This window comes from Heterocephalus glaber, unplaced genomic scaffold (genome assembly GCF_053883595.1).
Source record: "Heterocephalus glaber isolate CG9 unplaced genomic scaffold, H.glaber_assembly_v1.0 deba00000676, whole genome shotgun sequence".
Taxonomy (NCBI): Eukaryota; Metazoa; Chordata; class Mammalia; order Rodentia; family Bathyergidae; genus Heterocephalus; species Heterocephalus glaber.
This window is the reverse complement of record NW_028258156.1, coordinates 7,810,232-7,830,887: the sequence shown is the minus strand read 5'-3', so window position 1 is coordinate 7,830,887 and position 20,656 is coordinate 7,810,232. Positions and strand designations below refer to the sequence as shown.

Genomic DNA, 20,656 nt, shown 5'->3' with positions numbered 1-20,656 from the left:
ACTCACCCTGTAGATCTTGACCTTTGTTAACCTCCATAATTATGTGAGAGAATTCATTTTAATACATTTCTTTGTATGTTTTATACATAAGGAGTCAATAGGAAGAGTTGAAAGTGGAGCAGACTCAGGATGGACAGAAGAGAAGGACCCTGGGGACATGGGCTAAACCTCTCTTAAGTTGCCCCTGAAACTCCCCTGAAGACCTTTCAACCTTTCAGCATGTACCAGGCAGTCTGTTCCTTCTGTGTCATGACAATCAAGTTGGGTTTTCTGTCACTTACAACCCAAACAATGTTTTCTTTAATGAAAGCACACACAGATACTCCTGATTTTTCCTTGTTATTTTTACTGAGTCTGATTAGAGACTACATTGTTGAATAATGAAGCATTTTGTTTTCTAACTTTAGACCAGCACTGACTAGTAAAACTTTCTTTAGTAATAAAAATGTTTTATATCTGTACTGTCAAGAGGCCCCTGCACTGCATAAAATTGCCTAGAAAGAGAATGTTGACCAAGATGAGAAGAGGTCAAGGAGAGCAGTCTGGTGGGAAAAAAAAGAGCAAATAGATGAGCAATGGCCAGCCAGGCAGATATGAAGAGTCCAGACAAAAGTGGAGCACAGAAGCCTAGAGAAAAACATGTTTTCAAGGAGGGAGTAGCCACCCTTGCCAAATTCATCTGAGGAATCAAACTGTCAAACAAAGATCCAGTAGAGATGAAGAGGCCAATGACACTCAAGAGGACATAGATAATTAAAGGACTGATGACCCTGAGAAGGTGTGAGGTCTCAACTCAGAGCATGTATACTTCTCTACAAGCCAGACCCTTTGTATTTAATGCAGAACTGACTCAAATAGACAGAAACTCAAAAAGGTGGAACAGAAAGCAATGGTGTTTCTTCCTACTGCTCTGCTTTGAAACAAGTTTTCTAAACTTGTACTTTTCTATTCCTGGACAAAACTTCCATTGCATGACTTAGTTACTCTCGGATAACAACAATGAAAAATCAACTTGTCATGTTTATCACCTCATATATTGTTAAAACTCCAAAATTTATTTAATTTTAAGTTTTTCCCTCCTCCAGCTCTGCCCTATCCACCCTAGAAAATTATCAGCGAGGGAAGGGAAAAGGAGATTTTTGTTCCTGTTTTGTATGCCTCACTCTATCCAAACATCCTCTCCCTCTCTCCACTCCACCCTCACTCACTGACAACTCTCTCAAAAGATACTCTCAACTCATCATCTTAGCTCTTTCTATTATTTCACCTGGAGACAGGCAATGAGCTAATGCCCACAAAACAGATACTACACTCTTCATGTATATCCTAGAGAGGTGTCCCATCCCCCTCCCCCTTTTAGGATATTTGAGTACTTTGCTGTCAGACTTGTGGGGTCTGCCAAAAGTCAGAGCACAAGAATCCCATTTTAAAGAAAATACATGTGCTCTTCAACTTACAATGAGGTTGTAATAACCTAACAAGCCTACTGAAAGTTGAAAATATCATAAGTGGAATATTAATTTAATCCATTTAAACTACAGAAAATCATACTTAGCAACATATTCATATCTAGTGCATTGTATGTGTCAGTTGTTTCCCCTCATAATAGTTATGTGGCTGAGAGCTGTGGCTCATGACCACTGCCCAGCATTACCAGAGAATATCATACCATTTATTGCCATCCTGGACAAAGATTGAAATTCAAAATTCCAAGTACAATTTCTACTAAATGTGTATTACCTAGGCACCATTGTAAAGTGGACCCATCATAAGTGGAACTCTCCTAAGTCTAGGACCATCGGTCTGTACATAAGAAGGAGGATGAATACACAGAATCATGCAGCCATTGTGGCTAGACTTGGCTTGATGCTGCATTTAACTCCTCTATATTATTCATTCCAGCACCACATACACTCTTCTTTCTAACCATTCATATGTCGTATGCTTTAGAACAGAAGTAGGAGGAAACAAAGAACCACATACCATTACAAAGGTTGCTAACTGCAGAAGGAGTCTACGCTGAAGGGCAAATGGCAAATGAAATATTATCTCTACTATGGACCCTAGCATGGGACTGTATTGTCTCTAAGATACACCTACTTTATTTACTTGTAGCAAGGTATCTTGTGGGTTGGCAGAGACCCTGGAAAGGAGATACAAAAGCATAGGAGAAATCACTAGTCTGAACAGAATTACGATGACTTGGTAGAATGGAGACCACTACAGAAATAGTGTGACTTTTATCTTTATTTAACAGGATGATATAATTTATGGATACATAGGATGCCATATTGATTGGGGGTGGAGAGGAGCAACCAGCACAGACAGAGCCAACTAAGAAAGAATGAGCATAATTTGAACTGAGCTAAAAAGTGAGTTAGTCAAGTCAATTTAATTTAAATAGGGAAGATAACACACCTAAAATTATTTTCTCCCATTCTGAAATATTATTTGGCTGTCATCCATTGTTTTATTTAAGTGTTTAAATATGTTACAGAAATGCTTAGAAGCTTCCTTGTGCTAACAGAATTTTAGATTCTGACCACAGGTTTAGTAATTCAATCTAGGTACAACCTCTTCCCTTTTTCTTGGAATGCTTCACCTTCTGAGGTCAGCCAAATGTTTGACCTGCCTGAGATCAAGAGATAGCTAAGGATGGCCAGTGATTTAGCTCAGTGGTTCCTCCACCTGCCTCACAAGCCCAAGGACCCAAGTTCAATTCTGGGTACCAAAAAGAAAAAAGAAATAGCTAAGGAATGGCATAAGTACGTGCACATGAATGGTGATGTTAATGGTTGTTTGCATCTCTTAGGTTAGTTAAGAAATGAATATAACTTTAGAAAAGGGTCTTTTGATTGTACAATAATGGTAAACTACAATGTTATATTCTCCACGAGTAGATGATGATGATGACAATGAGAGAGAGAGAGAGACAGACAGACAAACAGATGTTATGGTACTTACTCTCTGAAAAACTCAGCCACATGTTGGCTTCCATTTGATGTTAACAAAAAAACTACTCTCCCAAGTAAACAGAAAATTATTAAAAATTCTAATTCATAAGAGAGTATCCTAAAACACCAAGGTTAATTGCTTTGTTTACTGAAGAAAAATAGCCCTGGAGAGAGGTACATGCTTCTCACACTAGCTCATGAGATAAGTGTTCAGTGTGGATCACCATTTATAAAGTTACCTACTGGTATCTCAGTATGAACCAAACCACCCAGATATGATACATCACATTCCTGAAAACTACTAAGCTTCCTTAAGCCCCTGCCCTGTCAGCAGAGGCAGGGAAGTGTTGCCTCAATTTCAGTATACAGAGCATGTGCTTTTCCACTCCAAATTTCATCCTATTCTGTACCTCCATGGGATCCCAACAACTGAGGACAACACTAGACAGTGGGCCTCTAAACAGGTTCACTCTTGATGGACTCACTACTACAAAATCACATCAACAATTTCAGGAGAGGTCAGTCTCACAATTAGGAAACACATTATTCTCCAATTTGCAAACTCTCAGCATTATGGCGAATACAAACACAAGTGGGTTGGACTCCTTACCTGATGTGAGCATTCCTCTGCAACATCCTTGTCAGTTCTCATCATTTGGTTGGAGAATTCCTAGGTAGAAGTAAAACATGTTATTATCTCAGTAGGCACAAATTATAAGATCATAAAGATTTATATTCCCATGAATAAGAGCTTCTCTTATTTTTTTATTCTCACCAAACTGTCTCTTATTCTATTCTCATCAAACCAGACATGGAACATTATCAGATTGTTTAACTTTGTCAAATCTGATTTGGGGAAAAAAAAGTATATCTGTTTACAGGTATGTTTCTATGCATTTAGATAAAATTAGAATTTTAATTTGTTTTTAATATTGTCAGGTTTATTACTTATTACTATTTTTTATCTAATTGAGTTTTCCTTTCCTTATTTTTTTGTATATCAGAATTATTTGCCATACATTTAGTAAATTTTCCCCCATTTTCACTTGTACTTTATTCACACCATACTTTGTCATGTAGATATTTTAAATTTTCATATGGTCAGTTGGCTTTTTCTTTTAGAACTTCTTGGTTGTCTGCTAGGCTTACAGAGATCTTGGGACCTTGCGCTTGAGAGGCAGGCATCGGAACCACTGAGCTAAATCCCTGGCCCTCCCTGACTCTTGATAATAAAAATATTCATTTTTCTGGGGTATTGTTCTCCACATTTTGTAAATCATACATTCATCTAGAATTTACCACAGTATAGTGTGAATATAGGTGACTAACTTTTTCTTTTCAAATACTTGAAAAGAGCTTTTACACATCCCTTCTCCTATCTGAATGACTGAATAGTCATTCATTGAGTGAGTTAAAAATAGTACTGGAATGGGCCAGGGATTTAGCTCAGTGGCACCACACCTGCCTTGCAAGTGATCCCTGGTACCAAAAAAAAATAGTACCGGCATGATGGTGCATACTTGTAATTCTGGCACTCAGGAGGCTGAGGCAAGAAGATAGCCTCAAGTTCGAGGCCAGCCTGGGCTACATAGTGAGTTCAGGACCAGCTTGAGCTACATAGCCAGACCCTGTCTTGAAAGAAAAAAAAAAAAAAACAAGAAGAAAAAATAAAATAAAAAATTAATAAAAATAGTTTTGGCAAGTCAAATTGGCTCTTATTTTTACCACTAGTCCAGACTCAGGAGAAACAGAAAGGACTGGATTCCCATTTTACAGAGGCTACACCATCCTCTTTGTTTTGTTGTATCTTCCTTGAGTCCAAATAACAATTAGCAAAACAGCTTAAATAGAAAAATAGCTTGAGGAAAGTGGGTACTTTCTTAATTGTGTACTAAGGTCTTATAATTTTCTTAAGAAGCAGATCTCATCCCATTCTGATTTCCAGACCAGAGATAATCTTTGCCAATCTACTCTGGAAGAAATGAAATAGCATTCTGTTCATTCTCCACTGTTTGGATAAGGAGTGTGACTGTATTTGTGGTGGTGGTATGGGAGGGTGCAGTGATAAAAAAGATGCCATAAAACAATTACATCTGTTTATGAGTTGACACACATGAATTACTATAGCAGAAAACAATTTAAGATAGCTGAAAAGTCATAAGACTATTCTTTCCACTACAGCCATCCTGGATTTACACATACCAGAATGCTCTAGGGCTATGTCCTGAATTTTTGTCAAAGGTCCTAATAACATTTTGGATTAATTCAAATTCCAAGGATAATATTGAGGTGATTTATGACAAGAAAAAGTGACATTTAAAAATATAGTCACTAGTAATTTATAAACTGAAGATGCTTTTATGTCAATACTCAATTGGAGAAAAGCAATCTTTGTAGGAATTTCCCTTTTCTTCCCCAGTATACAAATAGCCAGGCTGTTTGTATGGACACTGCTGCTTAAGTAGAAGATTTTACACTAGACTTCTAAAAAATTGCAAAGAAGCTCTGTAAAAGGAAATATGTCTCACACCAAATAGTCCCTTTGCTTATTAAAACAAGCATTTTATTCTATATTTCACTGTAGAGATATTATGGGGTTGAAAAGGAACTTTGTTGGAATTGATCTGGAGTTAGTGCTTAGATTCAAAGTTCCAAAATTCTAATTTTTTCATTTGAAAAGTGTCAAAGCATCTGTCCAGATTTTAGTTTCAAAAGGATATTCCATTCACTGTAATGAAAAAATTAAAGCTCCTACATTATTTTACTCATAGAATATATGCCTGCTTTGACAGATTTTATAAAGGACTGATCTTTTAGCAACATTCGTATGTTTAAAATAATTATCACTCTTATTTTATCCAAGTACTTAAATTCTTGATGTTTTAGCCTCAAAATTTATTGAGAGAGAAAGAGAGGCTGTTCAGTTTATAATGGATGTAGGAGAGAAAGGGCTTAAACAATGAAACTTGAAAGAACAATTTTAGTAAAACAAACAAAAACAAGTTTAAAGTTACCAAACAACTATGACAGGAAAATCATGATTCTAAATGAAAAGGACTATTTGGGCTGTAACTTTAAAAATTACCTGGATTTGTCACTATCTACAAATAAATTCCAAGCAAACAACAAAACTCCATATTTTGGACTTATTATCTAGGATATATATTAGCTGAAGAATGAAATCATAGACAAAAATGCAGTTAAAAGGAGTGTTTAGGGCAGGGATTTAGCTCAGTGGTTCTGCCGCCTGCCTCGCAAGCTCAAGGACCCAAGTTCTATCCCCAGTAGCAAAAAAAAAAAAAGTAGTGTTTATTGAAAGTACAAGAAGAAAGAAAGCTTTTGGTAGTTGGGAGCAGTCCCCAAAGTAGGGATGCCTTGTGATTTCTTTGGGGTATTTCATGAACAAGCAGAGTGCAAAAGTTTGCTTAGCATCCAGCAGTCACCTATCACAGGTAGCCCTTTGAGGTTTAAAATGAACAAGTACCAGTCTACACTCCCACCAGCAGTGGAGCAGGGTTCCTCTTTCCCCACAGCCCCGCCAGCATTTATTATTGGTTGATTTCATGATAGCAGCCATTCTTTCTGGAGTGAGGTGGAATCTCAGCATTGTTTTCATTTGCATCTCTCGAATGACCAGTGATGTTGAACAGTTTTTCATGTATTTATTTGCTATTTCTACTTCTTTGTCTGAGAAATGTCTGTTCATTTCAGATGCCCATTTTCAGATTGGGTCTTTAAATTTGGGAGGTCTGATCTTTTTAAGTTCTTTATAGATTCAAGATAGTAGACCTTTGAGGAAGAGCAGGTGAAGATTTTTTCCCACATTGTGGATTGTCTCTTCACACTGCTGGTGGTTTCTCTTGCTGTGCAGAAGCTTTTTAATAAGAAGAGATCCCATTTGTTGATTGTTTGTGCTAGTTCACAGGCAACTAAGGTTTTGTTCATAAAATCTTTTCCTACACTGATGTCTTCAAGGGTTCTACCTAATCTCTGTTTCAACTGGTTCAGAGTTTCTATTTTAATATTTAGATCTTTAATCCATTTTGATTTTAGTTTAGTGCATGGTGAGAGATACAGGTCTAGTTTTAATCTTTGACAAGTTGAAGCCCAATTTTTCCAGCACCATTTATGAAGGAGGCTATCTTTCCTCCAGTGAGGGTGTTTGGCTCCTTTGTAGAAAATGAGATGGCTGAGTGTGTCTGGCGTTGTTTCTGCATCTTCTAATCTGTTCCACTGGTCCTCAAGCCTGTTTCTTTGCCAGTACCATGCTGTTTTTATCACAGTGGGTTTGTAGTAGAGTTGCAGGTTGGGGATTGTGATACCCCCTGCCGTGTCTCTGTTATCTAGAATTGCTTTTGCTATTCTGGGTCTCTTTTTGTTCCAAATGAATTTTTGGATTGTTTTCTCGAAGTCTATGAAGTATGCTGCTGGGATCTCAATTGGAATTGCATTAAATCTATATAGCAGTTTTGGAAGTATGGCCATTTGTGGAAATCAGTATGGAGATACCTCAAAGAACTAGGACTGGAAGTCCCATTTGACCCCGCTATTCCACTGCTGGGGATCTTCCCCAAAGAATTAAAAGAATCATACCACAGTGATATATGTGCACCCATGTTCATAGCAGCACAGTTTGTAATAGCTAAAACTTGGAAACAGCCCAAATGCCTATCCACTGGAGACTAGATAAAGAAAATATGGTTTTTTTATAAAATGGAGTACTACTCAGCCATCAAAAATGAGAAATTAGAGACATTTATAGCTAAGTGGATGCACATTGAGGCAGTACTCTGAAGTGAAATAAATAGGACACACAGGTGTAAATACCGAATAGTTTCTCTGGTGTGAGAAACTGAAAGTGTAAATAAGGACTAAATGTATAATAGGTCATGTGAAATAGGAAGAAAAGGGGCAAAGGGGAAGGAAGTGGGAGGGCTGGGGGAAAGGACAGAAGGGAATGGGATTAATATGAGAAAATGGAAAAATAGGAACAAAATCTTTGTAAATAGGGAGGACTGGAGGGGTTGAAGGGAGGGCTGGGCAAGGGTGCAAAATAAGAACCAAGAGAGACTATGTAAAGGTGCAAATTTCCAATGATGAATGTCATTATATTGTATACCTAAAATGTACAATGATTAGAATGAATAATCGATAATGTAAAATAGGAAGAAAAGGTCCAAAGTGGTAGGGGTAGTGGGAGGGGCAGGGGAAAGGAAAGAAGGGAAAGGAAAAATGATGAGAAATGGAAAAAATGGAAATAAAGTCTTTGTAAATAGGGAAGGGTGGAGGGCATGAAGGGAGGGCTAGGAATGGGGAAAAAATAAGAACCAAGATTCATTATGTAAAGGTACAATTCCCAATGAGAAATGTAATTGTGTTGTATACCTACAATGCACCAATAAAAGAATTTAATACATTTTAAATAAATAAACATTTTTAAAAATTAAAAAAATAAAAAATAAAAAAAATAAAATGAACAAGTAGGACTCAGTCTTTCTAATGCAGAGTTCAAAAGAACAAAGATGTGTATACCTACTGTCTGTCAGATTATCTATCTAGAAGGCTATGTCAGAATGCAAGGTATTTACATGTGTTTGAAGCTGAAATATGCTGCGCACTAATATCACTGTTTCCTTGAGAATGGCAAAACCACAATTTTCAGGTGAAAAGGACAAGCCCAGAGCCAAAATTACAGGCTTATTGTGTGTTTAAGGCCTTTATGAATTTTTTAGTGAGTTTCCTAGAAGGAAAAAAAGACAAATAACTTTTAGGTCCTGAAGCCAAAGTTTCTCTTAAAAGTACAATTTTCAGATTCCAATTTCCTTGTCTCCTTTCTTCCCATTTGAAAAATTGTTTTTTCAATTTTTATTTTTCATTAGTACATGTTTGCATTACATAATGATTACATTCCTTGGAGGAGTTAGTACTGTTACCAGGTTTCTGGGGTGCTTGCCAAAAATGTTAATGGGGTTCTGGGGTGCTTGGGACTTATTCTAGAGCTTCTAGGTACCTGTCCTGTATAAAGAATTGGACAAAACAGGTACAAAAGGTAGCAAGGTTTTACACTTATTAAAGGTAGAAAAAGAAACATGCTCTACAAAAGGAGTTGGGACCAACTAAATGTAAGAAAAGAGATACACTCTGCAAACCACATACCAACTTCCCTAGCCAGTTTTCCATGCCCTAATTTCCTGCCTCATTTCCTCCTGAAAGACATAAATCCCCATAATTTTTTATGGGGTTCTGAGAGAGTGGAAGTCTCCATTTGCATATAGCTATTTTCTGGTTAAAGGGACTGTAAGCCCTACCTACTGGGGATGATGTTCTCTTCAACTACCTTAGGATGTTGTGGCTCATCAGCTGGGTTGAAGATATAAAAACCAATCAGAAGACAATAAGAAAGGACTTAGCATCTATATGTGAAGGACCGCTGAGCTGCCTGTTTGAAGGGAGAAAACTTGGTGAATTTATCAGGAGAGTTAATTTACTATTAGGTTGGGGACATAAAGACCAAATATGAGAAGGAACAGGTCATATTCCCACACTTCCTGTGGAGGAGAAACTATGGGAAAGAGAGATGTTAGATTAAACCATCAGGAGTCTGATAGCCATAGCCTTAGCACTGTACACAGAGCAGTACTGGAGCCTTTCTGAAGAGGAGTCTCAGGCCTTCCAGAGGTTCACAGTAATAGTTTTTCTTTTCTGGGTGGTCTCTTTATTCAGTGGTTCAAGTGCGGCTGGCTTTATGCTACCTAGAAAGGTAAACCCAGCTATCTATCCCTCCTATCTTTTCTGCAGTGGGTATGGCAAGGATAACTAAAAAGGAGCTCTTCCGTTCTGGTTTTAATTGGTTTGCAGGAGTCCCTTCAAGTTTTAATGAGAACTTGGTCTCCAGTGTGGATAATAGGTGATCCCCCTAGGTTAGGAGCTGGTAACATTTTGTTCTCATATAATTATATAGCCTGTCATACTTGGCCTGGATTAATATGACACTGTAAGAGTCTTGTGGTCTCTGGATCTACTACTATATCAGAAGATAGAAAAGGCCTCCCATATAACATCTCAAACAGACTTATATTTAGTCCAGTTTGTTTTGAACCCTCATGAAAGCTATTGGAAATAATCGGAGCCAAATCTCAGAACTCTCTTGGCAAAGTTTTGCCAGAGTTCACTTTAGGGCCTGGTTGGCTCTCTTGACCTTTCCAGAAGACTAGGTCTCCATGTAGAATGGTGATGGTGCTTTATTCCTAAATCTTTTGCCACCCCTTGAATGAGAGATAAAAGAAGGTCCACTGCCACTCTGAAAGGAGTGGGGCAGTCTAAACTGCACCTTGACAGCCTTTGTGGCCTTTTCTAAATGAGAAAGGTCTCAATCCAGCCTATAAAGGTGTTCATTAGGACCAAAATTTGTTTAAATCCCCCACATGGTGGCATGTCCTCTACATAGAATGTCCCTCTCTGTACAAGGTCTAACAAAGCACGTGGTTCGGGCTTGCCAGGGATAAGGTAGATACAGAGTGGGCAAGATTTGCAGACCTGTCAGACGGTTTCTGCTAGTCCTAGTCCTGTGAAAATTCAAGTGACTGTTTCCAATGTAGAATCTCTTCCCATATGTAAAGAATCATGAAGGGTTTTTATAGCTTTCCACTGTGTCTCTTGAGGAAGGACCAGTATGTTTTTTAAATATCACCAGAGTCTCCTTTTAGTTCCCCTTGTCTCAAAGCCCATTTATCTTCCTGGGGTTTATAGACTGGTTTTAATGGTTCCTTGGGAACTGGAAATAAGGCTAGTATCTTGAGAGTCTGCAAGGCTGCCCTTCTTGCCTCAGCCTTTTGATTTTTCCAAAGAGACTTTCGACATGTCTCTTTGATGTTCCTTGTAATGAATGACAGTGACCTGCCTGGGAAGATAGACTACCTCCAATTTTGCTAATAAATCTCTTCCTAGTCAGGAAGTAAGACACCATGGGACAATTAAAAACTCACAACTTAACATATGATCTTTGAAATGACATGTCAAAGAAGGAATAAAGAAGCTCTGACTAGGGATCTCAACCCCAATTATGGCTATAGATCTAGAAGAGGATTTTCCAGAGAATGGAAGTTAAAACAGAAGCCAAAGGAATTGAAATTGCTTACTCATGGCATCCAGGATCACCCAGGGCTTTTCACAGAAGATAGAGATGTCCATGGACAGGGGCACTGTAGGCTGCCCCAGGCCCCTTTAGTCCTCTTCATCAGAGTGGGAGATGAGGGTTTTGGCTGGCCTAGCCCCTCTCTTGGAGCAGACAGCCCATCCTCAAGTGCTATGATTCAGGCACATAGGCCACCTGACACACAGCACAGGGCCTGAGCAGCAGCTTGGTAGAGTCATGTGCCTAGCATCCAGTTTTGTTGCAGGCCTCAATTGGCATGGGTTTTTCCTTAGATGACCTGTGTGTGCTTAAAGTATTGCCAGTTGTGACAGTCAGAACTTTGGTCTGTCTTTCTGTCTTTTTTTTCCCTTGCCCTTCTCTTTCCATCTTCTTCTAGATCCTGACTATTGAACACAAAAAAGGCTGTGTCCAGCAATCAGGTCATATGGGTCTGGTGTCCCACCTGCAAACCTACCAGGATCTTTTGAAAATCACTAGCCTCTCATGGAAACAGGTGAGAGAGATCCATATTCCCCTGAGAAATAGGTAGGCAATGATATCAACATTTTTCTTCAGAGGCCTCTTTAAGTACCATAGTTTCTGGGCCTTTCCAGAGATAAAAGGCCTGAGCATAAGGGATTTCACACTGCCTTCTATGTCTTTTACAGAAATGCTCTAACCAAAAATAGTATAAATTAGACTACCATTCTGTACCCATTGCTTGCCATCTCCTAGTTCATGAAGACAAGGATGGAGCCTTAGGGCTTCAACTATGCTACCTTCAGGATCAAATTGTTCCCTGCATGGTACTACCTAATAGTAAGGTGGCTAGGGTCTCCAGAGTGTTTCCCATGGCACATCATGGGGCCCATAGAGAGAGAAGACTAGATCTAGGGTAATTCAGATGGTACCCCATACAGAAGGATTCAGTACTTAAGGCATCCCTTGTAAGACTCAAGGACTACTAAGCAGACATCTCCAGCCAGCATAGCACCGGTACCTTCTTATTTATTTATTTTTCTTTAGAACTCTCCATACCCTGTGGCCCACTGACTCCTTAGAGAAAAAGGTGGATCCCCCTCAGAGGCTCAACTAGCTACTGAGCAAGGTGGACCCCACCCCCACCCCGGGTTCCAACTAGACATTTGAGCAATAACACATCCCTAAGAGATCAGTAAACTCTTAAGAGATCAGAATGGAGCCCTCTGTGGGGCTCCCTTAGATCAGGATGGAGCCCCATGAGGGCTCCCTTAGCTACCTGAGAAATGCTATCTCTTGCACTTACCTTGATAAATAAAACTTTGGAACTTTGTTTAAGGCATTAGAGATAGAAATCTCTTTTTTAAAAAAAAACTTTAATATTCCGAAGTACAGGGATGGCTCTACTTTTGCACATTCACAGCCACTTGAGTTCACCTTTACTGGCTGTTTTTTTGTTCTGCTCAGGCTGTCAGGCATATATTTTGAAATTACTTGAATTTCTGTCAGAGAAAAATCCAGGCTGGAAATATCTTTCATTCATGATGGAATTTTTTGTTGTTGTTGCTGTTTTTTAGTTGATGGTACAGTCAGACCTTAGTACACAATCTTATAGACCAATAAGGACCTCTTTATTTAAAAAGATTGCAGCTCAGGTCTTTGGCCCCTCATATTGGAGTCATTAGGTTTATTAGACCTCCCAGTTTCTTGGGGTTTATTATTTTGGGGTCCTATCTTCAATCAGCTGTGCTCCTGCCCTGTCTACTACCAGTGTCTATTTTTTGTCTTGTGTTACTACCACCATTTACCCTTAACACCAAATATGTGGTGGCAAGCAACCTGCTATTCTTAAGCTTATGCCTACTTGTAAGGACTTGACCTTTTCTAGATGAGGTTCCTGTATTTGATTATCTCATACTATTTTCCCATTTAATGAATCTGTGTGACCAACCCATGTGACCAAATCAAATGGCCCATGAACATGACAGAATCCATGTGCCTGACCCACAGGATGGATCAAAATGGCCAACAAACATGTTGGACCAGGTGACTAACACCTAATGAACCAAAAAGTCCACCAAATATGGCAAACCCTTAGGTGATTCAGTGAGGCCAGCAGATCACCTTTCTTAAAGTCAATTGAGACAGTGAATATAACCTACTCATGGAGAAAAATTGATCACATTCACAGTCCTGCATGTTCATTATGCAGCACACATACATGGTCAGGGATCCAGAATCTCAGGGTCCATCTTATAATTCTGCCTGTCACATTCTAACAAGTTACTTGCAAAAGTTCTTAACTTCTACATTCAGGAGAAGATCAGAATTACAGTGAGATGCTCAGATATCAACTTGTGAGCAAATCCAGTTTCTTAATCAGTATAAGAAGGTAGCTGGTGGCTCTTTCCATACTAGAACTAGGAGAACTTTCAAATATGGCCCTCCTAAATAATATGTTTTCATAAAGAGTAAAGAGGATCTCCCTTTCCATGGGCCCCAGCTTTGGAGTAAGAATTTACTCATCTTTGCTCACTCTGAAGTTTATTGGTAGCTTCTTATAAAATCAGTCTCAGTTGTGCCCAGCTAAGCAGGCACAATAGACCTATGAAAGCAAAACCAGAGATGAAACAAAGAAATGTTCTGACTCTTCAGCATTGCACTTTTAAATGATTGCAAAAGACGGAACTGGAGAAAAATTCCAAGTGGTGGCCCACTAATGTATGCTCTGATTTACTGGGAGTACCAGAGATCGAACTTGGGACCTTGCACTTGTGAGGCAGGCGGTGGAACCACTGAGCTAAATCCCTGGCCCACTCTGATCTTAATAGAGTTCACAGTGTAGTTCAAGTCTCTCACATTCAGCTCACTGCATATCACTATTTGATATGAGGAAACAGAATGGAAATTGAGAAGGCAATCTTTAAGAACAGGTGCAAAACCAAAATTCCACACTACCAGAAATAGTGATGGGGCCACCAAATGTGCAGTTATACTCATGACATTTTCATAACTCTTTCTTGTGTTTTTTCCAGATCATTTTATCAAGAGAAGTCATATTTATCTGCCAAAAATAGCAACAGTAAGTACATTTATCTGTCAAAATGTCTATTATATTTGGATCTCTGCACCAGAAGATTTTCCTCCAAAACCTTTATGAGGAAATTTTAAAAGAAATAGAGGTGTTTCAAGTCCCTATTTGATTTTCTCTTACTGGAAAATTTGGAAAAGGAACCCAGGCATAACTAGCTGAAAAACAAACCTGTTTATACAGATTCACTTTATAATCCCTGCTCTCTCTGTATATCTATATCTATAGATATATATACAGAGAGATCACACCTTTTAAAATTACCCCCCCCTTCAGAAAACAAGGAACAAACACTGTCTTTTAAGGGCTTTTCAAGGTACTAAATGGCCACATGGACATGAGGTGAAAGACAGCTTGTCAGCCCAGTACCATTATCGTTCCTCAGGTGAGGTGCGTAATTCCTCATATAAAGAAATCACTCTGCCACATTCTTATGAAAAGAAGCAGTCACTGGTCATAGGCTTCATTGTGTCTACACTAGACAGGTTTAAAAAGAAAACTAGTATGGTCTTTGGCTATTCCCCCCAATCCTTTTGCCTCTTACCTTTACTTATTTCCTTTTGAGACAGGGTCTCACCGTGCAGCTGAGGCTGCCCTTGAACCTGTGGCTATCCATGTGCAATGTAGACTGCTTAACACCGTCTCTGGCCTCTACCCACTAGATTCCAGTAGCGCCTTCCTCCCCATGTTGTTATAACCAAGAATAGCTCCAAATGTTGCTAAATGTCCCTTGGGGAGTAAAATTATCTCCAGCTGAGAACTGTTAGACTAAGGGAATTACAAAAGAAATGAAGAAAGAGTCCCTTTCTATAAGAAAATCTTATGGAGACACAGAATATTAGATACAGAAGCATCATCATAGCCAAGTCTCTCCTTTTCATTAGTGAAAACATTGAGTGAGGCATGGAGACATTAAGTGACTTGCTCAGTCAGTTGTACAATGAAAATGTTTCAGAAAAAGTGTGGCATATAATCGAGCCTAAATTGTATTTGTGTATATCACAGATGTTATGGAAAATGAAGGAAGACAGGGAATCATGTTAGTTAGCAGTGGCACAAAGGAAGTAGGACTGAGCCTCAAGAGCTGAGCACTGAAGGATAAAACAGGCAGGAAGAAGTGGGAAGGGGATGCCAGGTGTGATCATGCGCAACCACAGCATGGACACAGACTTGAAGGTAAGAGTGGAGGATGGCGCATGATAGCCATGGCAGAGACTAACTTAGAATGGAAAAGATGAAGTTTGAGATATTGAGTGCATCCAAATTTTGTGGACCTCTGAACCTCCTTGATTAAGTCCTGGCTTTTGTCAAAAACCCTCCAAAATGGGGCTGGGGATTTAGCTCAGTGGTTCTGCCACCTGCCTCACAAATGCAAGGACCTGAATTTGATCCACAGCACCCCCCCAAAAAAAAACCCTCCAAAATATCCTTCTGATATCATCTTGAGGAAGGCAAAAGGAAAAAAAATACTGAATGGGAATTGAGAGATCTGAGTTATGGTTCCAACAATTCACTGACAGCTTGTGACTTCTTGGACAAGCCCCTTTATTTCCCTTGGTCTCAGTTCCTACATCTGCAAAACAAGGGGGCGGAACCAGATGGTCCCCACGGTCCTTTCCAGCTCTCACATTGTATGATTCAGTGAACACTCACTGCTAAAATTTCCCCTACACCTGCTATCACTTTGCTAATGGACCATGAGCTGTTTGCTGTTGGCCCTAATGTGTCTCCATCTCCACAGGTTCCCTAAGGAGGCTGTGAGGGGAAGGAAGGGGGGTGACTTCTGGTTTTGCCACACAAGATCAAATCCATATGTGAACAGCCTGACTGCAAGGAAATGTACCGAAACTCCAAACGTTCCTAAAGAATTGCAATGTTTTCTGCCATAGAATAAGACCCACCATTTCTATTTTACTAAATACATGGTTGCATGGTTCACTTAGTTAAAAAAAGAAGTACAACAGTCGAAGAGCAAGGGAACAAAGAACAATTCTTCTAACATGAGATTGTCATATCATTTAGTAAATTCCAACAAATCCCATAAAAGGATTTAGTATAGTTTAGTATAAATGAGAGCAAAGAGAAAATAAAGACTGCTGGGACACTATAAGCAAGATTCAAGGACAGCTGAAAAAATAGGGAAAGATATTTGTAATACCTTTGACCAATGAAGGATTGCATCTAGATTAAATATGAAGTTATTGCAAGTCAATAATAAAAAGAAAGCAATCCCAATAGGAAATCCAGCAAAGGCAATTTCCAAAGGAGAAAAACTCCAAAGTTAAAACAACATACCATGAAATAATCAAAATAAGAGATAATAAGGGAAATAGAAAATTAAAGGAATGGTGAGATATTGCTTTATAGCTTTGGGGCTAGTAAAAAGCTAGAAACCTGAATAATGCTAAGTGTCTGAAGACTTACACAGACTTCTGTACTATTGGTAGGAATGTGAACTGGTGCAACCAGTGTGGAGAAAAATCTTGGTAGAAGCCTACTCATCAAAAAAGTAAAATCATACTTAATGACCCTTAGTGAGTAAACATCTATATTAGTTTCCGAAGGCTTCCCTTCCCTTCCTTTCTTTCATTTTTGTGGTACTGGGGATTGATCCCAAGGTCTTGCACAAGCTAGGTAAGCACTCAGGAGGACTTCACTCTCTGAAAGCTCTACATAGAGGAGAATCCTTTCCTGTCTTATCTAAGAGACTCCAGGCACTCCTTGCCTATGGCTGCGTAATTCCAGTCTCCTCTTATCTTCTGTTTTTGTGTATCTCCTCCTCTTCTGTCTCGTCTGAGGACAGTGGTCATTTGATTTAGAGCTCATCTTAATCCAGTATAACCTCATTTTAACTTGATTACATTTGTGAATACTTTAGTATCAAATAAGGTCACATTCACATGTTCTGGCTCTGCTAGTAATAAAGTATCTCCCATCTTAATATCCTACCAGAATCCTAGACCACCTTTTCCCACCTCCTGCACCTCAGCACTTAGCACCTGCTTTCCAGTCTCATGTGCTGTCCTCTCCTCCTTGCATGCTGAGCTCCACTTCACTATACCTTTTGGATGCCTTGAAACCACCAGGCTCTTTTCTGCTTTACTACCTTTATGTTTTCCTTCTCCCTAAAATTGTGTCAGTTGAATGAACAAAATGATTAAGTACATTTATGAACAACACCAAATTCATCAGCATGTTGCCCAAACAGCTTCTCTGCACCTTGGACTTCACATTCTCTCAGCCCCTGGGCATGTGATTAGTCACCATAGCAAATGGACTCTCCTGTATGTTGCCTCTCACACAATCATTCCTTTCCTTTATTATCCTAGTCTCAGCTCACAACACTGGGTGCTTTGTTTAACAATTTTCTACCTGAACTTTGGCCAATGTTTCATTTCTTTATTCTTTCATTGACAATTGTATTGAATTAGGCCTCATGTTAGGCACTGTGCCAGGTGCTGTGGAAAACAGTGATGATAAGACAGATCGAGTCTCTGCCCTCACAACATTTACTCTCAGCCTAGATCTTCACTTGTACATTCTACTGACAGATTAGTTTTTAAATTCCTCTTTGCATAAGCTTCCACCCCTTTAAAGCCTTCTATAGCTTCTTGCTATCTAGTGAAAATAGTTTACATTTTTAGCCTAATACTTCCACCCCTGGAAATTCATCTTCTCTTGCCCATCTATATTCCCCTGTGCCAGATAGTCTACCTTTCTGCTTGGCACTTTTGCTCAAGCAACTCCTCTTACTTTTTATTTTGATTCCATTTTTTCCTTCTAGCTTTATTAGAGTATAATTGACGAATACAAATGTATATATTTAAGCTATACAATGTGGTGCTTTGATATACATATATATTTACAAAATAATTGCCACAATCAAGCTAATTAGTATAGTCACCACCTCATAGTTACCTATTATTTGTTGGGGTTTTTTGTGTGTGATGAGAACACTTAGATCTACTCTTCACATTTTCAAGTTTATAATATGCACATTTTTTTTATACCAGGGATCGAACACAGGACCTTGCACTTTTGAGGCAGGTGCCAGAACCACTGAGCTAAATCCCCAGCCCAATATGTACATTATTGTTAAATATAGTTTCCACACTGTATATGAGATTTTTAGAAGTTATTCATCTTATAACTGAAAGTCTATACCCTTTGACCAAAATCCCCCATTTCTCCCCTCCAAATTCCTAGCAACTAGCATTTCACTCTCAGTTTCTGTGATTTTTATTTCAATTTCCACATATAAGTGAGATTATTGAGCATTTGTATTTCTGTATCTGGTTTAGTTCACTTAACACAATGTCCTCAGGCTCATCCATTTTGCTGCAAATGACAAGATTTCTTCCTTTATGAAGGATGAATAATATTCCTCTGTGTGTGTGTGTGTGTGTGTGTGTGTGTATACATACACAAATCACATCTCACATTTTTGTGATCTGCCCATCCATCAAAGAATACTTAGCTTGTTTCCATATCTTGGTTATGGTGAACAATATTTCAATGAACATAGGCATGTAGCTATCTCTTTGAGATACTGATTTCATTTCCTTTGTATATACCCTCAGTATGATTGATGGGTCATATGGTAAATGTACTTTTAATTTTTTAAAGAAACACCACATTGTTTTCTACAATAGCCATACCAATTTATAATTCCACCAATGGTGCACAGGGGTCTTTTTTTCTAAATCCTGATCAACACTTATCTTTTAAATTTTTAAATGGCCATCTAAAAAACTGTGAAGTAATTTTTCACTGTGGTTTTTAATTGCATTTCTCTGAGTATTAGCAATGTTGAGCAATTTTTCATATGCCTTTTGGCCATTTATAAAACCTGTTTGGGAAAATGTCTGTTCAGGATTTCTGTCCATTTAAATATTTTTTAATATTGAGTGTGTGAGGGTTTTTAAAAAATATATTTTGGGATTAGTCCCCTGATAATTACCTTGCATATATTTGCTCCCATTCTATAGGTCATCTTTTCATTTTGTTGTTTTCTTTGCCATACAGAAACCTTTTAGTTTCATGCAGTCCCACTTTTTTATATTCATTTTTCTTTGCTATGTTTTTGGTGTTATATTCTTAAAATCATTGGCAAAATCAATTAGTCACTGTCAAGGAATTTTTTCCTATATTTTTTGCTAGAATTTTTCCAGTTTCAGGTCTCATGTTTAAGTCTGTAGTCCATTTTGTGTATAGTATAAGAAAAAGATTTAATTTCATTCTTTGCTTATGGATATCCAATTTTCTTAGCATCAATTACTTAAGAGACTATCCTTTTCCTGTTCTGTGTGCTTGTCAACTTTGTAAAAGATTAGTTGACTGTATGTTCTTGGTTCTATTTCTCTGCTCTCTCTGTTTCACTGGTCTATATATGTATTTTTTAAAAACTTGTTAAATTTATTTTTTATTTTAATTTATTAGTACCTGTGTATAGTACATAATGTTCACATTCCTTGTGGAAGGTGCTACATGTACATGACACATCTTAATTCCTTTTTTCATCCCCCTTTCCCTTTTATCCTCCCTCCTCCACCCATCTCTTGATCCTCTTCCTTTCTTTTTGTATATGTTTGCAGTACATAATGCTTATATTCCTTGTGTGGAGATGGTACATGCATGTAACACATTGTTTTGATGACTATTACTTTGTAATATACTTTGAAATCAGTCAGTATGATTCTTTTATGCTTTGTTCTTTCTGAAAACCAGTTTGACTGTTTTATTTGGGGTCTTTCGTGGTGTCATACAAATTTCAGAATTTTTTTTGTAAAAACTGTTACTTGAATTTTGATAGGGATTATACCGAATATAAAGATTGTTTTGGGTATTATACATACTTTAACAACACTTATGAGCTTTATATTAACTCTTTCACTTCATGAGCATGTGATATCATTCCACTTATTTCTACATCTTCAATTTCTTTTGTCAGTAGTTTATAATTTTCAGGGTGTAGCTATTTCACCTCACTGGTTAAGTTTATTCTCACATATTTTATTCTTTTTGATGCTATTGTAAAAACTATGTTCTTAATTTTTTATAGTCCATTGTTAATGTAGAGAAACACAACTGATTTTTATATGTTAGTTTTGTGTCCTGTACTTTTATTGAATTCCTTTATTAGGTCTAAAAGTTTTTTGGTGAAGTCCAGAATTTTCTATGTACCAGAATGTCATTGGGAAATACAGACAGTTTTAGTTTTTCCTTTCCAGTTTGTATGTCTTTTTTTTTTCTTGTCTAAATACTCTGGCTATGATTTCAGCCCTATGTTGAATAGAAGTAATAGGACTGGACATATTTTTCTCATTTCTAATATTAAAGGAAAAGCTTTCAGGTTTTTACTATTAAGTACATAATATTAGATTTAGGCTTGTCATATATGATCTTCATTATGTTAAGACTCTCTGTACACCTACTCCTTCTATGCTTGCTTTATAGAAAATTTTTAGATTTAAACGATGTAGAGGGCCAGGGATTTAG

The 20,656-nt window shown here is 38.0% G+C and overlaps 1 protein-coding gene across 1 annotated transcript in view; it reads right to left on the bottom strand.

The window, feature by feature from the left end:
- The window catches only part of LOC147829244 (uncharacterized), a 266,493-nt gene that overhangs the window by 177,803 nt on the left and 68,034 nt on the right, over positions 1-20,656 (bottom strand). Inside the window, exon 2 of the mRNA XM_087206436.1 lies at positions 3,565-3,624. Coding sequence (XP_087062562.1) covers positions 3,565-3,577 — 13 coding nt within the window. The 5' untranslated portion in view covers positions 3,578-3,624. The remainder of the gene's footprint in view (positions 1-3,564; positions 3,625-20,656) is intronic.